Source organism: Cinclus cinclus, chromosome 7, assembly GCF_963662255.1.
Source record: "Cinclus cinclus chromosome 7, bCinCin1.1, whole genome shotgun sequence".
Classification (NCBI taxonomy): Eukaryota; Metazoa; Chordata; class Aves; order Passeriformes; family Cinclidae; genus Cinclus; species Cinclus cinclus.
Window position 1 is genome coordinate 4,182,069 of NC_085052.1, and position 24,588 is coordinate 4,206,656.

At 47.5% G+C, this 24,588-nt stretch overlaps 1 protein-coding gene across 1 annotated transcript in view; it reads right to left on the reverse strand.

Moving 5' to 3' along the window:
* DMBT1 (deleted in malignant brain tumors 1) overlaps positions 1-23,821 on the reverse strand; it is a 38,669-nt gene extending 14,848 nt beyond the window's left edge. Inside the window, exons 1-26 of the mRNA XM_062496607.1 lie at positions 23,626-23,821; positions 23,202-23,249; positions 22,733-22,786; positions 22,174-22,491; positions 21,307-21,624; positions 20,446-20,757; positions 19,579-19,890; positions 18,712-19,023; positions 18,413-18,436; positions 17,845-18,144; positions 17,546-17,569; positions 16,953-17,277; positions 16,065-16,409; positions 15,657-15,673; positions 15,244-15,555; positions 14,377-14,688; positions 13,464-13,821; positions 12,643-12,926; positions 12,329-12,473; positions 10,790-10,998; positions 9,896-10,068; positions 9,111-9,499; positions 7,971-8,242; positions 7,178-7,346; positions 6,175-6,185; positions 632-943 (exon numbers count right to left, since the gene is read on the reverse strand). Coding sequence (XP_062352591.1) covers positions 632-943; positions 6,175-6,185; positions 7,178-7,346; positions 7,971-8,242; positions 9,111-9,499; positions 9,896-10,068; positions 10,790-10,998; positions 12,329-12,473; positions 12,643-12,926; positions 13,464-13,821; positions 14,377-14,688; positions 15,244-15,555; positions 15,657-15,673; positions 16,065-16,409; positions 16,953-17,277; positions 17,546-17,569; positions 17,845-18,144; positions 18,413-18,436; positions 18,712-19,023; positions 19,579-19,890; positions 20,446-20,757; positions 21,307-21,624; positions 22,174-22,491; positions 22,733-22,786; positions 23,202-23,249; positions 23,626-23,821 — 5,851 coding nt within the window. The remainder of the gene's footprint in view (positions 1-631; positions 944-6,174; positions 6,186-7,177; positions 7,347-7,970; positions 8,243-9,110; positions 9,500-9,895; positions 10,069-10,789; positions 10,999-12,328; positions 12,474-12,642; positions 12,927-13,463; positions 13,822-14,376; positions 14,689-15,243; positions 15,556-15,656; positions 15,674-16,064; positions 16,410-16,952; positions 17,278-17,545; positions 17,570-17,844; positions 18,145-18,412; positions 18,437-18,711; positions 19,024-19,578; positions 19,891-20,445; positions 20,758-21,306; positions 21,625-22,173; positions 22,492-22,732; positions 22,787-23,201; positions 23,250-23,625) is intronic.
* Positions 23,822-24,588: the final 767 nt, after the last annotated feature.

Here is a 24,588-nt window from a genome sequence, read left to right on the forward strand (position 1 = left end):
AGGCTCTTGCTCTCTAAGGAAACGTGGAAAACTGCAACATAGGTATAAAATATCTGAACAATCTGTTGTCATCAGCCATGTCTCAGTTCATGGTGATCTGTTGTTATTGCATGAGAAAATAAGATACAAATAGCCCACATTCTCCTAAAAATAATGAGAAAGTGAAAGGAACACAGCAAGGTGTAAGAGTACTCAAAATGGATGGATATTTGCAAAGGAAAAAGGCATTAATGGACTTAAACTGAGGAAGACTTGAAAAACATGGAAACAATCCAAAGCAAATTGTGAGTTATGACAATCTGAGTTGTGATTGTGAAATTATTGTTGCCCATAACAAATCCATTAAGAGTTGACCTAACCCCATTCCTCCCTGATAAACTGCGTATGAGACATAGCTTTACCTCTATTTTTGAATTGTTTCCTTATTGCCACTGCCAGGTGATTAGCTGGAATAATTGTTGCACGTATCTGCAATGTATAGCTGATCCTTGGGGTTTTTAGTTGCTTTCCATGGATGAGCAAGAGCAATTTTTACATGACCATAGTAAGAAAAACATGATCCCATGCTGGTTCTGCAGGGTCAGTGGAATGAAAGGACAGGATTGGGTGTGGGGGGGAAATGTGGGAGTACCTGAACAGACAACAGAAGCATCTTCATAGTGGGCACAGTTGTGGATCCTCCATCCGGCGTGATTGCAGCGCAACAAGGACACCTCGTTCCCTCTGCACTCCACGTTGTCCAGCACAATGTCACCTGAGCCTTGCCCAAAGTAGGCACTTCCCAGAGCTGCAATGGCCTTGCCACATCCCAGCTGCCTGCATACAACCTGGGCATCTGCGAGGTCCCAGAAGTCATCACAAACTGTCCCCGACCGCCCTCTGTAATAGATCTCAACACGACCTTCACATCGGTGCCTTCCGTTCACCAGCTGGATGTATGGAGCTTTGGGAGAGAGGGCATGAGCACAAAACAGTCAGGCAAATAAGCTGGAAGGGACTGGAAGGAGTATCTATTCTGCCTTCTTCCCCTATTTTCCCTAGAATGTGTTGCCCAGACCAGTATTAGGTGCCTGTGAGGACAGAGGTGATTTGTACCTATTTTATTCCTCTCTTCTCAAAATGACCCACCTATATTTTATATAAGATGTGTACAGTAATGTTAGGCATCAGACTAGGCGCAAAGGATTTAAGCGAGAAAAGAAATTTTTAGGACAAGTTTAAGGACCTAGAGACCACACATCACCAAATCCTATAGCTTATAAGAGTAACTATAGTGGAAGAATTCCACCAGATGTTGTACAGGATGGATGATGGTCTCAACAGGATTATAAAAATTTGAGTAGGAGTTCAGTGGCTTTATTTCTTATACATCAGTAAAATGTTATTACATTTTGAAAAAAAGAAATTGATTATCATATATACAGCTGACTACTGCATTCATTTAGGTAAAGCCCATCTGCTTTTCAGTTTTATATGTCTTGTTTAGACATTCTGGTGTGACCAGCATGAGAATCTTGATTTTAGAGCTCCATTTTTGGTGAAGAAATTTAATTAAAGTCTTTACTACCAAGTGTAAGCAAGCAAATAAATGTTGTAACTTCAGATTTGCAGTATTTACACTCTGGAAATCAAAACATGCAGCTGCACTTGCTATATTTTGCTTAGCTGCCAAGTACATATTTACCTTGTTATTAAACACTAAGTCATCCAAAGCAAAACAAATCTCAAAAGTTAACAGCTCCGAGATTTCCTCACTGTACCTAATTCTTTGCTGTTTAGCTAGAAGTACAGTCAAGATGGTGGCCAAATTAATTTATCCTGATTTGTATGCCTTTCAAAGGGCAAAGCTATAAAAGTGCCCCTTGACTTATATCTGACTTGTTCCTTCAAATATCTACTTGAACACGCACATTTTTGAGCCCTACTCACAGGGCTTTTGAGAGGTGAAACAGCAAACCTGGCAGAAAGTCAGAGTGGGATTAGGAAATTAAAGCCGACCTAAACCAGTTTTATTTGCTTTCATTCAAGGCCTGTCATCACTGTGAGAGCATAACCATCAGCTGGGGATGAAATTGGATATGCTGAATCCTGCCTCACACTTCAAAGGTATTAAAAAGACAAAAACCTGTGATTGTACAAATACAGCAAATACTCTGCTCTGGGACACAGAGAGCAGAGAGAAGAACTAGAGCAGCCAGAGTGAGATGATTTATCACCAGAAAAGCATGAGACAGATGAAGAGAATTGATGAGGTGAATGGTGGCAATATAAATTATCATCATGAAGCTTAAATAACTAATTAGAAAAGTAATCAGCAATTATTCTAAGATATCTACAGAACTATTAACTCAAAGTTAATAAAACCACTCAGGGTGGCTATCACTCAGGAGACAGAAAGAAATCATGGGAGGAAAAATTCGATAGCCATAAAAAAGTTGAATTAAAGTATTTAATCTCTCATCATTTTTGCATGTCCATCATTTAACCACAGTGCTAGAGTGTGAAAACTTACCTTCATGTTATATTATGTTAAATTGTTCATAGTACCAAAAAGAACCAAATAATACAAGCAATATTAAATATATAGCATATGTGTGCACACATATACTCTGGAATAAAATACACATTGAAAATAAGTAAAGAAATAAATCTTTCCATAATTTTTGGATCAGATTTCTGGAACTGGAAGAATACCTCATTCACAACATACTTAGAAACACAATTCTTGCAATGATACAAGACACTAAGATGAATAGTACTCTGTGGCAGCAAAATGAACTCCACAAAATGGTTCAAATCATTCTTATCATCCACTCTGATGATTAGTTCATAATTTTAGTAGTACAAAACTCTGCTCTTTCATCCAATTCTTCTTGTATTCTTTTGCCCAAACCAATACCGGCCTGAATCTAATTTCTGCTCTTGGAATCAACAGAGAGGACTACAAGCACTTTATCATATTTTTATGTGTTGTGGAAGAAGTCTAAGTGTTTTACCTGTTTTGGCCTCCAGGACTGCTGGACCCAACAAGAGCAGCCATGTCAAAATCACAATGGTACCCATTTCACCAGGTGTTGCTGGTAAAAAAGACCTCACAATATATAGTCTCTATTTCTGAAGGGGAGTGGCTCTACAGGTCTCTTTTTCTACAGCAGAACAATAAAACAACCACAGTCCTCTGATCTGAAACAAACATATGTTTGATTTGCTATTTAATATTTTGTAACTTCCTGGGTTTTGCAAAAAGACAATATCTCAAGAGTAACATTTTCCATTACCTGGAAGGAACTATTTATGCTACCATAGGTTTCACAATCATCTCATTGTACCAAAAAAAAAAAAAAAAAAAAAAAAAAACAAAACAAGAGAGCCCCTGTCCAAAGATACCTTTCAATTCTGGCTGATGTATCTCAGCATTTTTCTTTCATGAGTTGGTTCCTGGTCAGGCATTGGGCTGGTAGTGGAATCTTGAAACTTAAATGGATTTCTTCCAACAAAATACCAAGACACCCTTGTCAACTGATGTGGCAGGTCTCCTTGGGGAGTCATGAATGTCCTAAAGCTTCAGCAGACTTTAAATAAAATAAGATCAGACCTGGTGGCCCCACTTAGGTATGGCTGGGGCGTCTCTGAAGAACCTTGCAACTGAAGTCAACAGCTCCAGCTCCAGCCCCAGTATAAACCTATATTTTTGGGTCACATTTAAATTCAAGCCAAAATTCCAGTCAAAATTCACTGATAGACAGATTGCAAGGAAGTGTCAACTGATAACTTTTTTTGCAAAACATTCTGGGAAAAAAAGCAATAAATTTTATGCATAGTGAAGGAAATTACATAGGTTGAAGCTAATTTTGTTCTAAAATTTCACTTGGTCTAGTGAACCAACAAATCGGGGGGGAAATGTCCCGATTTCTCCAGATCAAGAATATATTCCTTGTTTAATTTTTCATAGTGACAGTTACAGCTGCATTATTCTTTGAAGAATGAATCCAAGGTTTTTCCACAACATTAAATAATGCTTAATTCTCATCCATTGCTCTTTTTCCAGAGTGGTTACTTTCCTCTGTCTCTGTGTTTCCAACAATTTAATAAGGAAATCTGATGATCATCCTAACACTGAAGAGTCAGAATATTGTTCTCCATCTCAACCTTACCTCCACAGCCATCATGTCTTGGATGGAATTATCACCAATTAAAATTGTTGCCATATACGAATTCATTGCCTCCAGGGAGAGTCACCAAGCAGGAAGACCAAAGCCCAGGGGGAAAGGAGAATGATCTAAAACATCTTTCCACAAAGGCCAATATCATTGGAATGGAAGAAGGAAGTGAAAATATGAGGCCAAAGATAACTTTGGAAGCCTTGAAAGTGAACATTCAGAATGGTAAATATGTTTCTTCTTTATCCAAACAACCACATTTGCTCATGAATGAGGATATGTACACAACACTTGGTATTCACTATTCATATTCTGGTTTTGACACCTTGACAAGAATGAAAAATCCAGTGTATTTGACTGGCCAATCAAACACTGCAATCAGTGAAGCAAGAGTGAGTGATGGATCACAGTTCTTCTCCAAACTCTTGTAATAACTGAAGAAGGGTGAGGAGGAAGGGGAGCACAAAGGGGATTCCCAGATGGTTCAAGTTAAAAAAAAGTCTAAAAGTGCCCAGGTAAAAGATTGTTTGATTGATTGATTGATTGATAGTTCTTTGCTACCTTCTTTATTAATAAATTATTAATTTCAGAAGTCTAGATATTTCTAGAGATCTTTATTATCAGACAATCTATTCACAATGGAAATAGACAAATAATTTGTTTTGATTAACTGAAGTTAATTATTGCAAATACCATGCAGTATTTCAACCTTCCCACTGGCTAGGTAAATCTCTTGCAGCAACCCATTTCTGTTCTCAAGGTCTTCTGGCAGCTTAAGGTATTTCCCAGCTCATCACTCTGAATGAAGCTACACTGATCTTTGAAAACACTTTTTCTTCTGCTGACAATTGTGAGAGCACTTTGCAAACATACTGGGTTTTTAAAGGTAAACATGGAAACCACTGAAAGGATGAACAAGATTAATCAGGTTTCATCCATGACTATAGGGTAGTATCTACACTGGAATAAGGATATCCACAGACTTTTCCACAAAGGAATGATAGTCTGAATCCAGGCACGACTGTTTATAACAAAGAGATCATTCACAAGGCACATGACCCTTTCCTCATCATCAAACTCAGTTTTCTTGAATCCTGTATTGCTATAATGCTTGTGGATCAAGGGAGATAGCAAGAAGTGAGGAGGAGTCTGATACATCTTCCGCCTAAACAGTTTGACAATGCTTTCTGTAGCAATATTTAGTATGGAAATCAGTGAACTTGGTAACTCTACCTTGCATTTTTTATCCAGCCTTGTTATTTCTCCATCTGGGAGCCCTGGCACAGACAAGCTATGGGAAAACAACTCTGAACAGCACAGGGATGGTGAGGATTGGAGACACCAGGATCTAATCCTGGGATCTTTCTGCTTGTCTGGTGAAAATAATATTGAGAGAATAGGAGAAGTGGGAAAAAGTACCATCAAGTTTTACCCTGCAAGATGGTGTGGTAGCAACCCCACAGCAGCAGGGCCACAGCAGGAAGAAGGGAAGGCGAATACAGAAAGTCTGGGAAGAGCAGAGGGGAAGTCCTGTTGTCCAGAGTTAGGAAAGCCCACGTTCAGGAGAGTCCTTGCTGTGCTGAACAGATGGCTGGATTCCTCTGAGACTGGACAATCTCTGTTCCAGAGAACAGAGAAGGAAGGTCAGCCTGCTCAGGTGCTCTGCCCTCCAAAGGTAGGCAGAGGGGGGAGGAGGACCCTAAAGGACCCTAAATCCTTGTTCCTCCAGTGTGGAAAAAACCTCTCACTTTCTGTGTGCAGTGCCCGTCCCTACTGGTGTGATCCCTTCTTCACATCACAGAGGGGTGATGAGAGGCCTGCCTGGAATCCTGAGGAGAAGGTAGGAAGGAACAAATGGCACAGGCTGTGGGGCTGGGGCTGGTTCCTGTCAGAGCTGCCCTTATCCTCCTTGTCAGGTCAGGATGTCACTCATGAGTACAGCTCACCTTCCTCACTTGTCACCATGTTGGCTCACCTTGTACATCTGACATTGCTCTGCTTCAAATGAACTTACCTCTTTCACAGCTGGTTGGAAAACAGGAAAGTCTCAAGAAGGGAATTTCTCAATCAATACCAGTGACCTTTCTACCTGTATTAAGTAGCTTCATCCAAACACATTATTCCTTTTTTATTGTTTTTTATTTTGTTTTTGCATGGGGATAGGAAACAGGTGACACTTCCTTATGGGAACTTATGTACATTCTCTCCCTCCCACCCATTCCAGGTGTAGAAATGTGTGAGAGAAAGAGCAGGAATCATTGCTTGGCAAAGTCACTTTGTCAGAAGCCATGTTCTCCAACCTGACAGTGTGTTAGCCATGAGTTCACACACAGAGTGGGGTGTTTGCAAGTGCACAAAAAAAATGGATTGCTTAAAAAAACATTTTCTTTCCTGCTTTTTTAAATTACAAATTTATGTAATGGGATTATATTCATCATCCATACAAAATTTTATAAATGGCCTACATTTACTCAGAGAAATATGAATTTGGGTAGAAACACACTGCCCAAAGACAGGAATGCTGTACAGCAGTAATTCCTCACGTGCAGCCCCTGAGCCTACTTGCCTATGGCTCATTATTGAGATTTTTTACTGCAAAGAAACATTTTTTCTTTTACTACTTCCCAGTGCATCTTATGGTGCCACACAGGTGTTTCATGTGCATATCAGCAAGGGCCAAATAAATCTGTTATTGTTTCTCAACACTTCAGTCTTCTGAGGCAGATACTCAGTGAGGAGTTCAACCAAAAATTTTTGAAATGTCCAGTACTGAAGATGCTTATTAGGATGCTGGGATGAAAGAATCAACCCTTCTTTACACATTAGATTTTAAAATCAGATTGCTTTATAAATTCAGTTCACAGTAACATCAGGTGTAATCTTGATTATTCAACCATGGTCTGGATGGTGGAATAGTCAAGTAAGAGCTGCCCTTCACACTGATGGCAAACCCAAACAATGAAGTAAATGGCTGGTGAAAGTATCCTTCCACCTCCATGCCTGGAGCTGCCTCTCACAGTTTCTGGTATGGGATGGTCTTCTGCAATTTCTGCTTCCAAAGAAATCCTCCCACTGTGACAAGAGCAGCTAACAACACCACGATGGTCACAGCCAGAGGAACATGGGAGCTGGCAGCAGGCACTGAGTTCAGAGTCTTCTCTTTTGCCTGGATGTCAGAGGCCAGCTCTTTGCATAAAAAGAGACAGAGAGAAACTTACTTCTTTTTTTTTCGCCCCTGAACTAGTTAATTGCAAAGAAAATTAGGCAAAGAGAATTTGAGTTAAAAAGCTGTAATCTGGATCTGATCAGAAAACTGCACATTATTTCACAAATTATTCTGTAGCCATGCAAAACAAGTAAAGATCGTGGCAAGAAATTGAAGAGAAACTGTGAGTCTGTAATGATTAGACAAAAAGACCTTAAGATGTTGCTTTCTGGTAGTGGAAACAGCAGCTCCAGGACACTGAGAAGCAGCATTTCCAAGAGGACCTAGAGATTGATTGTGGATAAATAACAGACATGCAAATCAGGCACAGACAGCTTTGGGAAACTAATATAAATCCAACAGGGAGATAAGTTACATCTCATCCCACTTCCCATAGAACTGAATCGTCATTTGATATGTGCAGAACAAAGAATGGAACCAAACTATGATAGAAAGGAAAGAGCAATAATCCCCCATAAGAATTATGACAGAACTGTAAATAAACCATCAAAGGCACATTTCAGAGCTGGATTTCATGTCTGAACTGAAATGCAAACACGAAGTAACACACAGAGTCTTACGTTATTAAAGATATTTAAACTTACCAGTGTTCCTGTTCTCAGTGCGAGCTTCCCGAAGCTGCACGGGTCCAATAACAACATTCACTTGTTCATGGGAAGAATCTACATTCCTCTTGAACCTACTGACACAGCCTTGATAGCAGCGGGAGGAGTAGTCGTGGTACCTGCACACCACCAGCTCACACCGCAGGAAAACTGACGGGAATCGGTTCACGAAGGAGAAAGCGTTAAACCCAAACCGCGCCACATCGCTGCGTGGCGAGGGGAAAAGAGCATAGGTGGAATCACTAGCACACCTGGAAAGACATCAAATCAACAGGTTAGCTATTAACTCACAGCTCCACTTCAGTAGAAGCATTATTACACCCTCTCTTTGCAATAAGTTTTAGGGTTACATATAAAAGCAGGAAGTAAAAGAGAAATCAAAAGGCTTCAGAAAAAAAATAAGTGCATTTAGCAAGAAGAGAAATTATTAAGTGTACACAGCACAGAAATTTCACAGTTTAACAAGTTCTGTGTGAATATAAGTAGCTGAAAAGGGCTAGTGGTTCTGCTGCTTTCTGTGTTTCAGGTGAGAGCCTGTTATGCATTTGTAAACAGGATTAACTGTTTGAAAAGAGGCCCCTGAAAGTTCTTGCAGAAAGAGAAAGTTCCTCTTTCTGCTCTGGAAGCATAAAACTAATTTTAATACACTTTTTTTTTTTAAAATAAACATTCTCTTTAGTGCTTCAAGGTACTTTGGTATAAAACTAGGCAAAGTGGTTTAGGTTTTTAGAATACTAAGAAAAAGTTAAAGGATTTCTCTTCTTTTTGAGCAGACAGTTTTGTATTCTAGTTAAGATGTTGTAAAATGTACAGAAATGTAGAGCTGTGGACATCTCTCCCTTTCATACATCTATTTCAGAAACAAAGTCAGACTTTATTTCCTTACTGGCTCCTTCACTCACTGAGTGAAATCTCAGTGCTTGACTGCAACTTCTGAACAACATTTGGTTGTCATTCTGAATTTTATTCAGGCTTTCCCAAGAAGTTGTTCTTAGAACATTTGCCCTGAGGATTACAACCAATGCACACTGGTCCTAAATCACCTCATTTCACAAATTATGCTCTTTTTAGAGCTACACATAGAGACACTTTAAAAGTAATTCTAAACAAAGTTCTTACCCACTTTTGGTCAGCTCATAGACCAGTGTTCTAAAATCACTAGAATTAGGCGATGCCACACATGTGTCCACAAACACCGTCAGATTTTGGTCAGAGCTGAGAAGAGAAGCTTGGAGGAACAAATTCTGATCCATGTCAACAAAGTATGGGAAGTCATGCACTGGCCACTGGAAAGATGAGGAGTTGTAGAACATCAGGCTCACGTCGTATCTGCCATACTGGGTTTTGTTGACATCGATGATATCATCAGCAATGTACATGACTTGAACCCAGGTGTTCTGCAGCATTTTGCAGCTGATGTGCAAGTGAAGGTCCTTCTGCCTCTTGATGACTGTACCAGGAGCAGGCACTTTTATCACGTTGGAGTAGGTGATCGTTTCGTTGTTGCCCTTTTTTGACACATTAAATGAGTGTTAAATTGCTATACATGGTCATGTTCACTGTAAATACTGTATTACCAATTTCTGTATGTGCCAGGTCCTAGCAGTCAGAAAGGACGTGTCACACTGAAAAACCCCAATCATCCAGGATGGGATTGCTCACTTAAATCTCCCCTCTATTTTTGTTCTCTAGAATATAATTCTGAAATAGGTATGGGGAAGGATATAGGTACCCTGGGAAGGATATGTAAAAACATTGAACCTCCTTCAGCCACCAGAAACACATGCTCCTTTGCTGCGTTTTGCATTCCTGTGGTCTACAACACCCTTTGCAATCCAAGACAATTTTCCAAATGTCTATTAAATTCTCATGCCCAGAGCTCTCTGAAATGTCTTGACACCAACCTGTCTACGTGTACCACAGTCGTTGTAAGAAATGTTGAATATAACCTCAGTTGATGTAATTTTTGGTCTACATTTAGGGTCTGCCAGGCTGATGCTCCCCACTGTGTAGCCCTGGGACTGGAGATAGTGTCTGTCTACCACTGCATGCATGTAGGTTGGCAAGCACATAAGGGCTAAGGAAAAAAAAAAAAATTATTAGTGATTTCAGGTGCTTGATAATACTTCCATATTGCAAGTCCAACAAATGCAATCACTGCTACCATTTAGAGAAGAGAATTCATAAGCCAAATCACTTATTTTTACACTTGAGACTTAGATGCAAGTAAGGAATAGGACAGTCCTGGAACAGGTCACCCAAAATATAAATTTTTATAAAATTTAATATTTCAAATATTAAAATTTCATCCTTTGAATATTTCATCCTTTGAATATTTCTAGACACACAGCTAGACCAGTTCTTAATGGATCTGACTTGGTGTTGACAGTAGCTCTGTTGTGATTAGTTGGCCTAGGAAGCCTCCAAAAGTCCCTTCTAACCAACATTTTTATGACTCTATGAAAGTTTGTCCAGAAAAGTAAAAAAATATATATTAATTATGATGTGATACAAAGAAATACGAGTTTAAAAAATAACATAGAAAACATCTAAGGGCAAATAAATTGAATATTTTTTAAGAAGAAAAAGTAGTTATTTTCTGAAAGTGAGCAGTCAATAATGACTCACAAAATTTAAATAGGAATATAATCTATGTGGGGTTCCTTCAACAACACTAACAAATATTTAAGAAAAAAAAAACAAACAAACAAAAAAACCCCAAAAAACCCCAGTGTGTAAAAGCTTCTGAGCAAAGAAAACATCAAGAGATCAGTATTAAAAATAGAATGGAAATTTACTGGTGTTCTGGTCTGCTGGAAAGGACTGATACTGAGCCCGAAAGCTTCCACTGGAGTATCTGGAGTCACTGTAAAACCTGACAGACATGAAGTTTGAAGATGAAGTGTAGGTGAGAGGAGAACTAGAACAAATCCTTCTGAGTAGAGGAGAAGATTTGGGAGGCCCATCATAGATCTCAATATACTCATTCTGGCATCCACCTTGCAACCTGAGAAAGAAATGAAAATATGTAAAAAAATGCATTTGCAAAACTTTGGGGTTTAAATGCAGAACAAAAAATATGATAGGATTCAGGACTCAGACATTTCCCATGTATATTTATCATTCACTTATAGGATGGGAAATATGCCCAAGAACTGTGGATGTAGTTGAGATTTGGAATTTTCTTATAGACTAAGTGGAAAGTGATTTACTTACTGAATATTATCAAATGCGAGTGCAATGCGAAAATTGTTTGTTACATGTATTTGCCACAAACAATCTGCTTTATCTGAAGAATTCAAAGAAGGACTCCAAAATGCTCCGGAGGACTGTAACAGTATATCACCACAAATAATTTTTTTACCTGAAAAAGGAAAGGAAGAAAAAGAAAGAAAATAAGGGATAGGAGTGGTTAATTAAGATTTACTTCTGCTAAAAAAAAATATATTCTATACACAGAAACTGTGGCAACACAAGGTTAAATCTTAAAAGAAACATAATGATTGTACTCTCAGTTAGGATACAAGAGTGATGAACTCCTCAGAGTGTTATGACACATGCTTGCAGTTATTAGTTTTGTGGGCTTCAAGCACATAGGTAGGAAATAAAGGAAAAGGTGGTGGCCTAAATACCATAAAATCAGAGAATGAACAAAAGAAGGTCTCCCATGTAATCAGCATACTCTGAAATACATCCCCAGCAACAGAATCACTCAAACACAGAAGACCAGTGTGTAGCATATAAAGAGCTAAACATAGTAAGGATTTTTCCCAATATAATATTACTCTATGCAAACAAAATTGATGACACCTGAAAAACAGTAATCATTATATGCCCAGAGTAATGGATCACACAAATGGGAAAAAACACATAAATATTTAAACTTGGAGGATTTTTAACAAGGCCTGTGTTGTGGCTGCTGTATGTGACAAAAGAAATGAAACAAGTGAGGAGCTGGAGGATGAGAGACCAAGGCAAGGTTTTCTAAAACGCCTCTGGATGTTGGTACTACCATGCCATTTGAGCAAAAAAGAACCAGGTGGTCTAAGCAGAAAGATCCCCAGGATGGGATAAACCAATGGCATAACACAAAACCCATCATAAACATACATGTAAAGTCCAGCCTACACAGACCACAAACCAAAGGATTGCCTCGCCAGGGCCTTGGCAGGACACGAACACTTACGGAGTGCAAAAACACTCAAATTAATTTGTATTCTCCTACGAAATTCTCAAGCTCAATTTGGCCTTAGAGAAGACAAAGTAGTAAAATTAAAACCAATAAATGTTTCTGCAGAAAACAGCAAACAAAAAACACAGGAGAAATTGAGACTCACCTGGAGGAACGCTGAGAATGGGACTGGGTGTAGTTGTGCCTGTGATTGCGGCAGCTGTAGGGGAGGAAAGGAAAGAGGCAGGTGAGGCCTGTTGGACGAAGGTCCGCGACTGGCTTTCTGCCTGTGCCGGGACGGTTGCTGCCACCTTGGCACATGGGCAACGGAAAACCTGGGGCCGTCAGCAGAACGGGCTCTCTTGGTGGCATCAACCAAAATTATCAACCTACACTCATCCCAAACACAGAAGGAATTCCTGCCAACAGGGGACTCTTTGGGAAAGAGTGCCAGCATAGAGGCAGTCAAATGAGTAGTACCTGAGCACACAACACCAGCATCTTCACTGTGCCGGCAGTTGTGGACGCCCCAGCCATTGTGGCCGCACTGGAAGAGGGACGACTCCCAGCCTGCACAGCTGACATCGTCCAGGTAGATGCTGCCACTGCCTTGTCCAAAGGAGGCGCTTGATGTTGCAGCAACAGCGGAGCCACATCCCAGCTGCCTGCACAGCACCTGGGCATCGCTCAGGTCCCAGCCGTCGTCACAGACGGTGCCGCGGCCCCCAGAGTGGGAAATCTCCACGCGACCCTCGCAGCGGTTGCTGCCGTTCACCAGGCTGATGGTGGCATCTGCCAAACAAGGAGGTATGGAAACCTTGGCAAGAGGCTGCAGCACAAAGGCAATTTCTCTTCCCATGGCCTTGCCATTGCTCTACGACTTTCAGGCCAACAGGACTCCCAGCCATGGCTGGGTTAAACTGCTTCTGCGGCTCCCGCTCTGCCATGGAGGAAACCAACCCCCAAATCCTGAAGCACTAAAGCTTCCCGCAGAAAGCGGCAGGCAGAACACCCAGGAGAAACTGAGACTCACCTGGAGGAACGCTGAGAATGGGACTGGGTGTAGTTGTGCCTGTGATTGCGGCAGCTGTAGGGGAGGAAAGGAAAGAGGCAGGTGAGGCCTGTTGGACGAAGGTCCGCGACTGGCTTTCTGCCTGTGCCGGGACGGTTGCTGCCACCTTGGCACATGGGCAACGGAAAACCTGGGGCCGTCAGCAGAACGGGCTCTCTTGGTGGCATCAACCAAAATTATCAACCTACACTCATCCCAAACACAGAAGGAATTCCTGCCAACAGGGGACTCTTTGGGAAAGAGTGCCAGCATAGAGGCAGTCAAATGAGTAGTACCTGAGCACACAACACCAGCATCTTCACTGTGCCGGCAGTTGTGGACGCCCCAGCCATTGTGGCCGCACTGGAAGAGGGACGACTCCCAGCCTGCACAACTGACATCGTCCAGGTAGATGCTGCCACTGCCTTGTCCAAAGGAGGCGCTTGATGTTGCAGCAACAGCGGAGCCACATCCCAGCTGCCTGCACAGCACCTGGGCATCGCTCAGGTCCCAGCTGTCGTCACAGACGGTGCCGCGGCCCCCAGAGTGGGAAATCTCCACGCGACCCTCGCAGCGGTTGCTGCCGTTCACCAGGCTGATGGTGGCATCTGCCAAACAAGGAGGTATGGAAACCTTGGCAAGAGGCTGCAGCACAAAGGCAATTTCTCTTCCCATGGCCTTGCCATTGCTCTACGACTTTCAGGCCAACAGGACTCCCAGCCATGGCTGGGTTAAACTGCTTCTGCGGCTCCCGCTCTGCCATGGAGGAAACCAACCCCCAAATCCTGAAGCACTAAAGCTTCCCGCAGAAAGCGGCAGGCAGAACACCCAGGAGAAACTGAGACTCACCTGGAGGAACGCTGAGAATGGGACTGGGTGTAGTTGTGCCTGTGATTGCGGCAGCTGTAGGGGAGGAAAGGAAAGAGGCAGGTGAGGCCTGTTGGACGAAGGTCCGCGACTGGCTTTCTGCCTGTGCCGGGACGGTTGCTGCCACCTTGGCACATGGGCAACGGAAAACCTGGGGCCGTCAGCAGAACGGGCTCTCTTGGTGGCATCAACCAAAATTATCAACCTACACTCATCCCAAACACAGAAGGAATTCCTGCCAACAGGGGACTCTTTGGGAAAGAGTGCCAGCATAGAGGCAGTCAAATGAGCAGTACCTGAGCACACAACACCAGCATCTTCACTGTGCCGGCAGTTGTGGACGCCCCAGCCATTGTGGCCGCACTGGAAGAGGGACGACTCCCAGCCTGCACAGCTGACATCGTCCAGGTAGATGCTGCCACTGCCTTGTCCAAAGGAGGCGCTTGATGTTGCAGCAACAGCGGAGCCACATCCCAGCTGCCTGCACAGCACCTGGGCATCGCTCAGGTCCCAGCCGTCGTCACAGACGGTGCCGCGGCCCCCAGAGTGGGAAATCTCCACGCGACCCTCGCAGCGGTTGCTGCCGTTCACCAGGCTGATGGTGGCATCTGCCAAACAAGGAGGTATGGAAACCTTGGCAAGAGGCTGCAGCACAAAGGCAATTTCTCTTCCCATGGCCTTGCCATTGCTCTACGACTTTCAGGCCAACAGGACTCCCAGCCATGGCTGGGTTAAACTGCTTCTGCGGCTCCCGCTCTGCCATGGAGGAAACCAACCCCCAAATCCTGAAGCACTAAAGCTTCCCGCAGAAAGCGGCAGGCAGAACACCCAGGAGAAACTGAGACTCACCTGGAGGAACGCTGAGAATGGGACTGGGTGTAGTTGTGCCTGTGATTGCGGCAGCTGTAGGGGAGGAAAGGAAAGAGGCAGGTGAGGCCTGTTGGACGAAGGTCCGCGACTGGCTTTCTGCCTGTGCCGGGACGGTTGCTGCCACCTTGGCACATGGGCAACGGAAAACCTGGGGCCGTCAGCAGAACGGGCTCTCTTGGTGGCATCAACCAAAATTATCAACCTACACTCATCCCAAACACAGAAGGAATTCCTGCCAACAGGGGACTCTTTGGGAAAGAGTGCCAGCATAGAGGCAGTCAAATGAGTAGTACCTGAGCACACAACACCAGCATCTTCACTGTGCCGGCAGTTGTGGACGCCCCAGCCATTGTGGCCGCACTGGAAGAGGGACGACTCCCAGCCTGCACAGCTGACATCGTCCAGGTAGATGCTGCCACTGCCTTGTCCAAAGGAGGCGCTTGATGTTGCAGCAACAGCGGAGCCACATCCCAGCTGCCTGCACAGCACCTGGGCATCGCTCAGGTCCCAGCCGTCGTCACAGACGGTGCCGCGGCCCCCAGAGTGGGAAATCTCCACGCGACCCTCGCAGCGGTTGCTGCCGTTCACCAGGCTGATGGTGGCATCTGCCAAACAAGGAGGTATGGAAACCTTGGCAAGAGGCTGCAGCACAAAGGCAATTTCTCTTCCCATGGCCTTGCCATTGCTCTACGACTTTCAGGCCAACAGGACTCCCAGCCATGGCTGGGTTAAACTGCTTCTGCGGCTCCCGCTCTGCCATGGAGGAAACCAACCCCCAAATCCTGAAGCACTAAAGCTTCCCGCAGAAAGCGGCAGGCAGAACACCCAGGAGAAACTGAGACTCACCTGGAGGAACGCTGAGAATGGGACTGGGTGTAGTTGTGCCTGTGATTGCGGCAGCTGTAGGGGAGGAAAGGAAAGAGGCAGGTGAGGCCTGTTGGACGAAGGTCCGCGACTGGCTTTCTGCCTGTGCCGGGACGGTTGCTGCCACCTTGGCACATGGGCAACGGAAAACCTGGGGCCGTCAGCAGAACGGGCTCTCTTGGTGGCATCAACCAAAATTATCAACCTACACTCATCCCAAACACAGAAGGAATTCCTGCCAACAGGGGACTCTTTGGGAAAGAGTGCCAGCATAGAGGCAGTCAAATGAGTAGTACCTGAGCACACAACACCAGCATCTTCACTGTGCCGGCAGTTGTGGACGCCCCAGCCATTGTGGCCGCACTGGAAGAGGGACGACTCCCAGCCTGCACAGCTGACATCGTCCAGGTAGATGCTGCCACTGCCTTGTCCAAAGGAGGCGCTTGATGTTGCAGCAACAGCGGAGCCACATCCCAGCTGCCTGCACAGCACCTGGGCATCGCTCAGGTCCCAGCCGTCGTCACAGACGGTGCCGCGGCCCCCAGAGTGGGAAATCTCCACGCGACCCTCGCAGCGGTTGCTGCCGTTCACCAGGCTGATGGTGGCATCTGCCAAACAAGGAGGTATGGAAACCTTGGCAAGAGGCTGCAGCACAAAGGCAATTTCTCTTCCCATGGCCTTGCCATTGCTCTACGACTTTCAGGCCAACAGGACTCCCAGCCATGGCTGGGTTAAACTGCTTCTGCGGCTCCCGCTCTGCCATGGAGGAAACCAACCCCCAAATCCTGAAGCACTAAAGCTTCCCGCAGAAAGCGGCAGGCAGAACACCCAGGAGAAACTGAGACTCACCTGGAGGAACGCTGAGAATGGGACTGGGTGTAGTTGTGCCTGTGATTGCGGCAGCTGTAGGGGAGGAAAGGAAAGAGGCAGGTGAGGCCTGTTGGACGAAGGTCCGCGACTGGCTTTCTGCCTGTGCCGGGACGGTTGCTGCCACCTTGGCACATGGGCAACGGAAAACCTGGGGCCGTCAGCAGAACGGGCTCTCTTGGTGGCATCAACCAAAATTATCAACCTACACTCATCCCAAACACAGAAGGAATTCCTGCCAACAGGGGACTCTTTGGGAAAGAGTGCCAGCATAGAGGCAGTCAAATGAGTAGTACCTGAGCACACAACACCAGCATCTTCACTGTGCCGGCAGTTGTGGACGCCCCAGCCATTGTGGCCGCACTGGAAGAGGGACGACTCCCAGCCTGCACAGCTGACATCGTCCAGGTAGATGCTGCCACTGCCTTGTCCAAAGGAGGCGCTTGATGTTGCAGCAACAGCGGAGCCACATCCCAGCTGCCTGCACAGCACCTGGGCATCGCTCAGGTCCCAGCCGTCGTCACAGACGGTGCCGCGGCCCCCAGAGTGGGAAATCTCCACGCGACCCTCGCAGCGGTTGCTGCCGTTCACCAGGCTGATGGTGGCATCTGCCAAACAAGGAGGTATGGAAACCTTGGCAAGAGGCTGCAGCACAAAGGCAATTTCTCTTCCCATGGCCTTGCCATTGCTCTACGACTTTCAGGCCAACAGGACTCCCAGCCATGGCTGGGTTAAACTGCTTCTGCGGCTCCCGCTCTGCCATGGAGGAAACCAACCCCCAAATCCTGAAGCACTAAAGCTTCCCGCAGAAAGCGGCAGGCAGAACACCCAGGAGAAACTGAGACTCACCTGGAGGAACGCTGAGAATGGGACTGGGTGTAGTTGTGCCTGTGATTGCGGCAGCTGTAGGGGAGGAAAGGAAAGAGGCAGGTGAGGCCTGTTGGACGAAGGTCCGCGACTGGCTTTCTGCCTGTGCCGGGACGGTTGCTGCCACCTTGGCACATGGGCAACGGAAAACCTGGGGCCGTCAGCAGAACGGGCTCTCTTGGTGGCATCAACCAAAATTATCAACCTACACTCATCCCAAACACAGAAGGAATTCCTGCCAACAGGGGACTCTTTGGGAAAGAGTGCCAGCATAGAGGCAGTCAAATGAGTAGTACCTGAGCACACAACACCAGCATCTTCACTGTGCCGGCAGTTGTGGACGCCCCAGCCATTGTGGCCGCACTGGAAGAGGGACGACTCCCAGCCTGCACAGCTGACATCGTCCAGGTAGATGCTGCCACTGCCTTGTCCAAAGGAGGCGCTTGATGTTGCAGCAACAGCGGAGCCACATCCCAGCTGCCTGCACAGCACCCGGGCATCGCTCAGGTCCCAGCCGTCGTCACAGACGGTGCCGCGGCCCCCAGAGTAGGAAATCTCCACGCGACCCTCGCAGCGGTTGCTGCCGTTCACCAGGCTGATGGTGGCATCTGCCAAACAAGGAGGTATGGAAACCTTGGCAAGAGGCTGCAGCACAAAGGCAATTTCTCTTCCCATGGCCTTGCCATTGCTCTACGACTTTCAGGCCAACAGGACTCCCAGCCATGGCTGGGTTAAACTGCTTCTGCGGCTCCCGCTCTGCCATGGAGGAAACCAACCCCCAAATCCTGAAGCACTAAAGCTTCCCGCAGAAAGCGGCAGGCAGAACACCCAGGAGAAACTGAGACTCACCTGGAGGAACGCTGAGAATGGGACTGGGTGTAGTTGTGCCTGTGATTGCGGCAGCTGTAGGGGAGGAAAGGAAAGAGGCAGGTGAGGCCTGTTGGACGAAGGTCCGCGACTGGCTTTCTGCCTGTGCCGGGACGGTTGCTGCCACCTTGGCACATGGGCAACGGAAAACCTGGGGCCGTCAGCAGAACGGGCTCTCTTGGTGGCATCAACCAAAATTATCAACCTACACTCATCCCAAACACAGAAGGAATTCCTGCCAACAGGGGACTCTTTGGGAAAGAGTGCCAGCATAGAGGCAGTCAAATGAGTAGTACCTGAGCACACAACACCAGCATCTTCACTGTGCCGGCAGTTGTGGACGCCCCAGCCATTGTGGCCGCACTGGAAGAGGGACGACTCCCAGCCTGCACAGCTGACATCGTCCAGGTAGATGCTGCCACTGCCTTGTCCAAAGGAGGCGCTTGATGTTGCAGCAACAGCGGAGCCACATCCCAGCTGCCTGCACAGCACCTGGGCATCGCTCAGGTCCCAGCCGTCGTCACAGACGGTGCCGCGGCCCCCAGAGTGGGAAATCTCCACGCGACCCTCGCAGCGGTTGCTGCCGTTCACCAGGCTGATGGTGGCATCTGCCAAACAAGGAGGTATGGAAACCTTGGCAAGAGGCTGCAGCACAAAGGCAATTTCTCTTCCCATGGCCTTGCCATTGCTCTACGACTTTCAGGCCAACAGGACTCCCAGCCATGGCTGGGTTAAACTGCTTCTGCGGCTCCCGCTCTGCCATGGAGGAAACCAACCCCCAAATCCTGAAGCACTAAAGCTTCCCGCAGAAAGCGGCAGGCAGAACACCCAGGAGAAACTGAGACTCACCTGGAGGAACGCTGAGAATGGGACTGGGTGTAGTTGTGCCTGTGATTGCGGCAGCTGTAGGGGAGGAAAGGAAAGAGGCAGGTGAGGCCTGTTGGACGAAGGTCCGCGACTGGCTTTCTGCCTGTGCCGGGACGGTTGCTGCCACCTTGGCACATGGGCAACGGAAAACCTGGGGCCGTCAGCAGAACGGGCTCTCTTGGTGGCATCAACCAAAATTATCAACCTACACTCATCCCAAACACAGAAGGAATTCCTGCCAACAGGGGACTCTTTGGGAAAGAGTGCCAGCATAGAGGCAGTCAAATGAGTAGTACCTGAGCACACAACACCAGCATCTTCACTGTGCCGGCAGTTGTGGACGCCCCAGCCATTGTGGCCGCACTGGAAGAGGGACGACTCCCAGCCTGCACAGCTGACATCGTCCAGGTAGATGCTGCCACTGCCTTGTCCAAAGGAGGCGCTTGATGTTGCAGCAACAGCGGAGCCACATCCCAGCTGCCTGCACAGCACCTGGGCATCGCTCAGGTCCCAGCCGTCGTCACAGACGGTGCCGCGGCCCCCAGAGTAGGAAATCTCCACGCGACCCTCGCAGCGGTTGCTGCCGTTCACCAGGCTGATGGTGGCATCTGCCAAACAAGGAGGTATGGAAACCTTGGCAAGAGGCTGCAGCACAAAGGCAATTTCTCTTCCCATGGCCTTGCCATTGCTCTACGACTTTCAGGCCAACAGGACTCCCAGCCATGGCTGGGTTAAACTGCTTCTGCGGCTCCCGCTCTGCCATGGAGGAAACCAACCCCCAAATCCTGAAGCACTAAAGCTTCCCGCAGAAAGCGGCAGGCAGAACACCCAGGAGAAACTGAGACTCACCTGGAGGAACGCTGAGAATGGGACTGGGTGTAGTTGTGCCTGTGATTGCGGCAGCTGTAGGGGAGGAAAGGAAAGAGGCAGGTGAGGCCTGTTGGACGAAGGTCCGCGACTGGCTTTCTGCCTGTGCCGGGACGGTTGCTGCCACCTTGGCACATGGGCAATGGAAAACCTGGGGCCGTCAGCAGAACGGGCTCTCTTGGTGGCATCAACCAAAATTATCAACCTACACTCATCCCAAACACAGAAGGAATTCCTGCCAACAGGGGACTCTTTGGGAAAGAGTGCCAGCATAGAGGCAGTCAAATGAGTAGTACCTGAGCACACAACACCAGCATCTTCACTGTGCCGGCAGTTGTGGACGCCCCAGCCATTGTGGCCGCACTGGAAGAGGGACGACTCCCAGCCTGCACAGCTGACATCGTCCAGGTAGATGCTGCCACTGCCTTGTCCAAAGGAGGCGCTTGATGTTGCAGCAACAGCGGAGCCACATCCCAGCTGCCTGCACAGCACCTGGGCATCGCTCAGGTCCCAGCCATCGTCACAGACGGTGCCGCGGCCCCCAGAGTGGGAAATCTCCACGCGACCCTCGCAGCGGTTGCTGCCGTTCACCAGGCTGATGGTGGCATCTGCCAAACAAGGAGGTATGGAAACCTTGGCAAGAGGCTGCAGCACAAAGGCAATTTCTCTTCCCATGGCCTTGCCATTGCTCTACGACTTTCAGGCCAACAGGACTCCCAGCCATGGCTGGGTTAAACTGCTTCTGTGGCTCCCGCTCTGCCATGGAGGAAACCAACCCCCAAATCCTGAAGCACTAAAGCTTCCCGCAGAAAGCGGCAGGCAGAACACCCAGGAGAAACTGAGACTCACCTGGAGGAACGCTGAGAATGGGACTGGGTGTAGTTGTGCCTGTGATTGCGGCAGCTGTAGGGGAGGAAAGGAAAGAGGCAGGTGAGGCCTGTTGGACGAAGGTCCGCGACTGGCTTTCTGCCTGTGCCGGGACGGTTGCTGCCACCTTGGCACATGGGCAACGGAAAACCTGGGGCCGTCAGCAGAACGGGCTCTCTTGGTGGCATCAACCAAAATTATCAACCTACACTCATCCCAAACACAGAAGGAATTCCTGCCAACAGGGGACTCTTTGGGAAAGAGTGCCAGCATAGAGGCAGTCAAATGAGTAGTACCTGAGCACACAACACCAGCATCTTCACTGTGCCGGCAGTTGTGGACGCCCCAGCCATTGTGGCCGCACTGGAAGAGGGACGACTCCCAGCCTGCACAGCTGACATCGTCCAGGTAGATGCTGCCACTGCCTTGTCCAAAGGAGGCGCTTGATGTTGCAGCAACAGCGGAGCCACATCCCAGCTGCCTGCACAGCACCTGGGCATCGCTCAGGTCCCAGCCGTCGTCACAGACGGTGCCGCGGCCCCCAGAGTGGGAAATCTCCACGCGACCCTCGCAGCGGTTGCTGCCGTTCACCAGGCTGATGGTGGCATCTGCCAAACAAGGAGGTATGGAAACCTTGGCAAGAGGCTGCAGCACAAAGGCAATTTCTCTTCCCATGGCCTTGCCATTGCTCTACGACTTTCAGGCCAACAGGACTCCCAGCCATGGCTGGGTTAAACTGCTTCTGCGGCTCCCGCTCTGCCATGGAGGAAACCAACCCCCAAATCCTGAAGCACTAAAGCTTCCCGCAGAAAGCGGCAGGCAGAACACCCAGGAGAAACTGAGACTCACCTGGAGGAACGCTGAGAATGGGACTGGGTGTAGTTGTGCCTGTGATTGCGGCAGCTGTAGGGGAGGAAAGGAAAGAGGCAGGTGAGGCCTGTTGGACGAAGGTCCGCGACTGGCTTTCTGCCTGTGCCGGGACGGTTGCTGCCACCTTGGCACATGGGCAACGGAAAACCTGGGGCCGTCAGCAGAACGGGCTCTCTTGGTGGCATCAACCAAAATTATCAACCTACACTCATCCCAAACACAGAAGGAATTCCTGCCAACAGGGGACTCTTTGGGAAAGAGTGCCAGCATAGAGGCAGTCAAATGAGTAGTACCTAAGCACATAACACCAACATCTTCACCGCGGCCACAGGTATGGACACCCCAGCCATTGTGGCCGCACTGGAAGAGGGACGACTCCCAGCCTGCACAGCTGACATCGTCCAGGTAGATGCTGCCACTGCCTTGTCCAAAGGAGGCGCTTGATGTTGCAGCAACAGCGGAGCCACATCCCAGCTGCCTGCACAGCACCTGGGCATCGCTCAGGCCCCAGCCGTCGTCACAGACGGTGCCGCGGCCCCCAGAGTGGGAAATCTCCACGCGACCCTCGCAGCGGTTGCTGCCGTTCACCAGGCTGATGGTGGCATCTGCCAAACAAGGAGGTATGGAAACCTTGGCAAGAGGCTGCAGCACAAAGGCAATTTCTCTTCCCATGGCCTTGCCATTGCTCTACGACTTTCAGGCCAACAGGACTCCCAGCCATGGCTGGGTTAAACTGCTTCTGTGGCTCCCGCTCTGCCATGGAGGAAACCAACCCCCAAATCCTGAAGCACTAAAGCTTCCCGCAGAAAGCGGCAGGCAGAACACCCAGGAGAAACTGAGACTCACCTGGAGGAACGCTGAGAATGGGACTGGGTGTAGTTGTGCCTGTGATTGCGGCAGCTGTAGGGGAGGAAAGGAAAGAGGCAGGTGAGGCCTGTTGGACGAAGGTCCGCGACTGGCTTTCTGCCTGTGCCGGGACGGTTGCTGCCACCTTGGCACATGGGCAACGGAAAACCTGGGGCCGTCAGCAGAACGGGCTCTCATGGTGGCATTAACCAAAATTATGATCATGAACTTTTCCCCTAGAAACCCCTGATTTCTGAAAATAAATATGTTTACCGATGCCCTGCCTTTCCTGGTTACTGTCAATTCTCTTTTTATTTTGCTGTACTATGGTCCCCTGTCTCACGTGCTGTCTGCTGTTCTTGTCTATGTTTTTGCTTTCCTTCGAAGAGTATTACATCTGAATCTCTGAACTACTAATTATTTCTGCAGAAGTCAGTGGCCTGAAAACCCTAGTGTATTTCCTACCCACCTGAAGAAGTAGAGGTCATTGAGCTGATCGTATCAGTTGTTTTTTCATCTGTAGTGACAAAAGGGAAAGGAGCACATGAGGTCTTTGTGGATGAAGGTGCATGGCCAGGCTACTTGCTGTGACATAAGATATGGTGACCTTGGACCTCTCAGTATGGTGGTATTGCATTTTGGGGTGTACCAAAAACATAATCCCGCTCACACCCCAACACAAACCAAATTCCAAAAAACAGAGACTTCCTTTGCCAGGCCCCTGGAATTCTCTGTGATTTTCAGCCTACTACAACTCCCAGTCTGAGCTGCATTCTGCTGTGCTTTTCCAAGTGTCTGCTGTCCTTCAGAGAAGACTAAACCTCTAACTCCGAGGCACCAATTGTTTCTGCAGAAAGCAGCCGTCAGAAAACCCAGGAGCAATTCAGACTCACCTGGAGGAGCAGATTCAGTGAGGCTGGGTATGCTTGTGGCATCCGTGTCATCTGCTGGGAAGGAAGATAAAGAAGCAAATGAGGCCCTGTTGGATGAAGTAGGATGGCCAGATTTCTCCCAGTGTTGGGCATGTTGCTGCCACCCTGTCACATGGGAGGTGGTGAGCCTGGGGTGGTCAGCAGGATGGTTTTTCATGGTGGGATCCACCAAAAACCTAACCCAGCACTCATCCCCAACACACACTCAATTCCAGCCAACAAGAACCACAAACAGGCCCTTTCCTTTGTTGGTACCTTGGCATAGTTTTACAAGTTTCATGCCACCAGGACTGCCACCCTTGGCTTCAGTATGATGTGGTTTTCCTGGATCCTGCTGTCCCATGGAGAAAACGGAACCCCAGACTCTGCAGAAATTTCTGGTTCCTCAAAAGCACTGGCCAGAAATTTCAGAGAGATTTGGACTCACTTGGAGGAATGGAGGCCATTAATGTGGGTGCATCAGTGGTGGTGGCATGTATAGAGATGGAATAGAAAGAAGCAGGTGAGGCCCTGGCTTGTGAAGGAGCATCATGAGGTTCCTCCCAGTGGTGGGGATTTTGGTGAGATTCTGTCAAATTTGAGGTGGAGAGCAATGTATCAGTCTCAAGGCTGATCTCTTGTGGTAGGAGTAAGGAAACAAAGAATTTTTGAACGAGTAATCAAAACATTTTTTTTTCTCTGAGTCCTAATTTTTTGGTTGCTTTGAGATGTTGTGTAAAGGGATTTCCCTTTACTGGCAACTTTCCATGTCAGATATGGCTCTGAGTATCTTTTTTAAACTGTCCCTGCTTCTTTTTGGAGGTTTAAGACAGAAGATTATTAAAGCCACATTGTAACCCAAATCATTCTGTGATTCTGTGATTCCAGAGGTCTATTACTTTATGATTCTTGTTGTATATGGCTGGTTTCAGTGACTGAATTTAC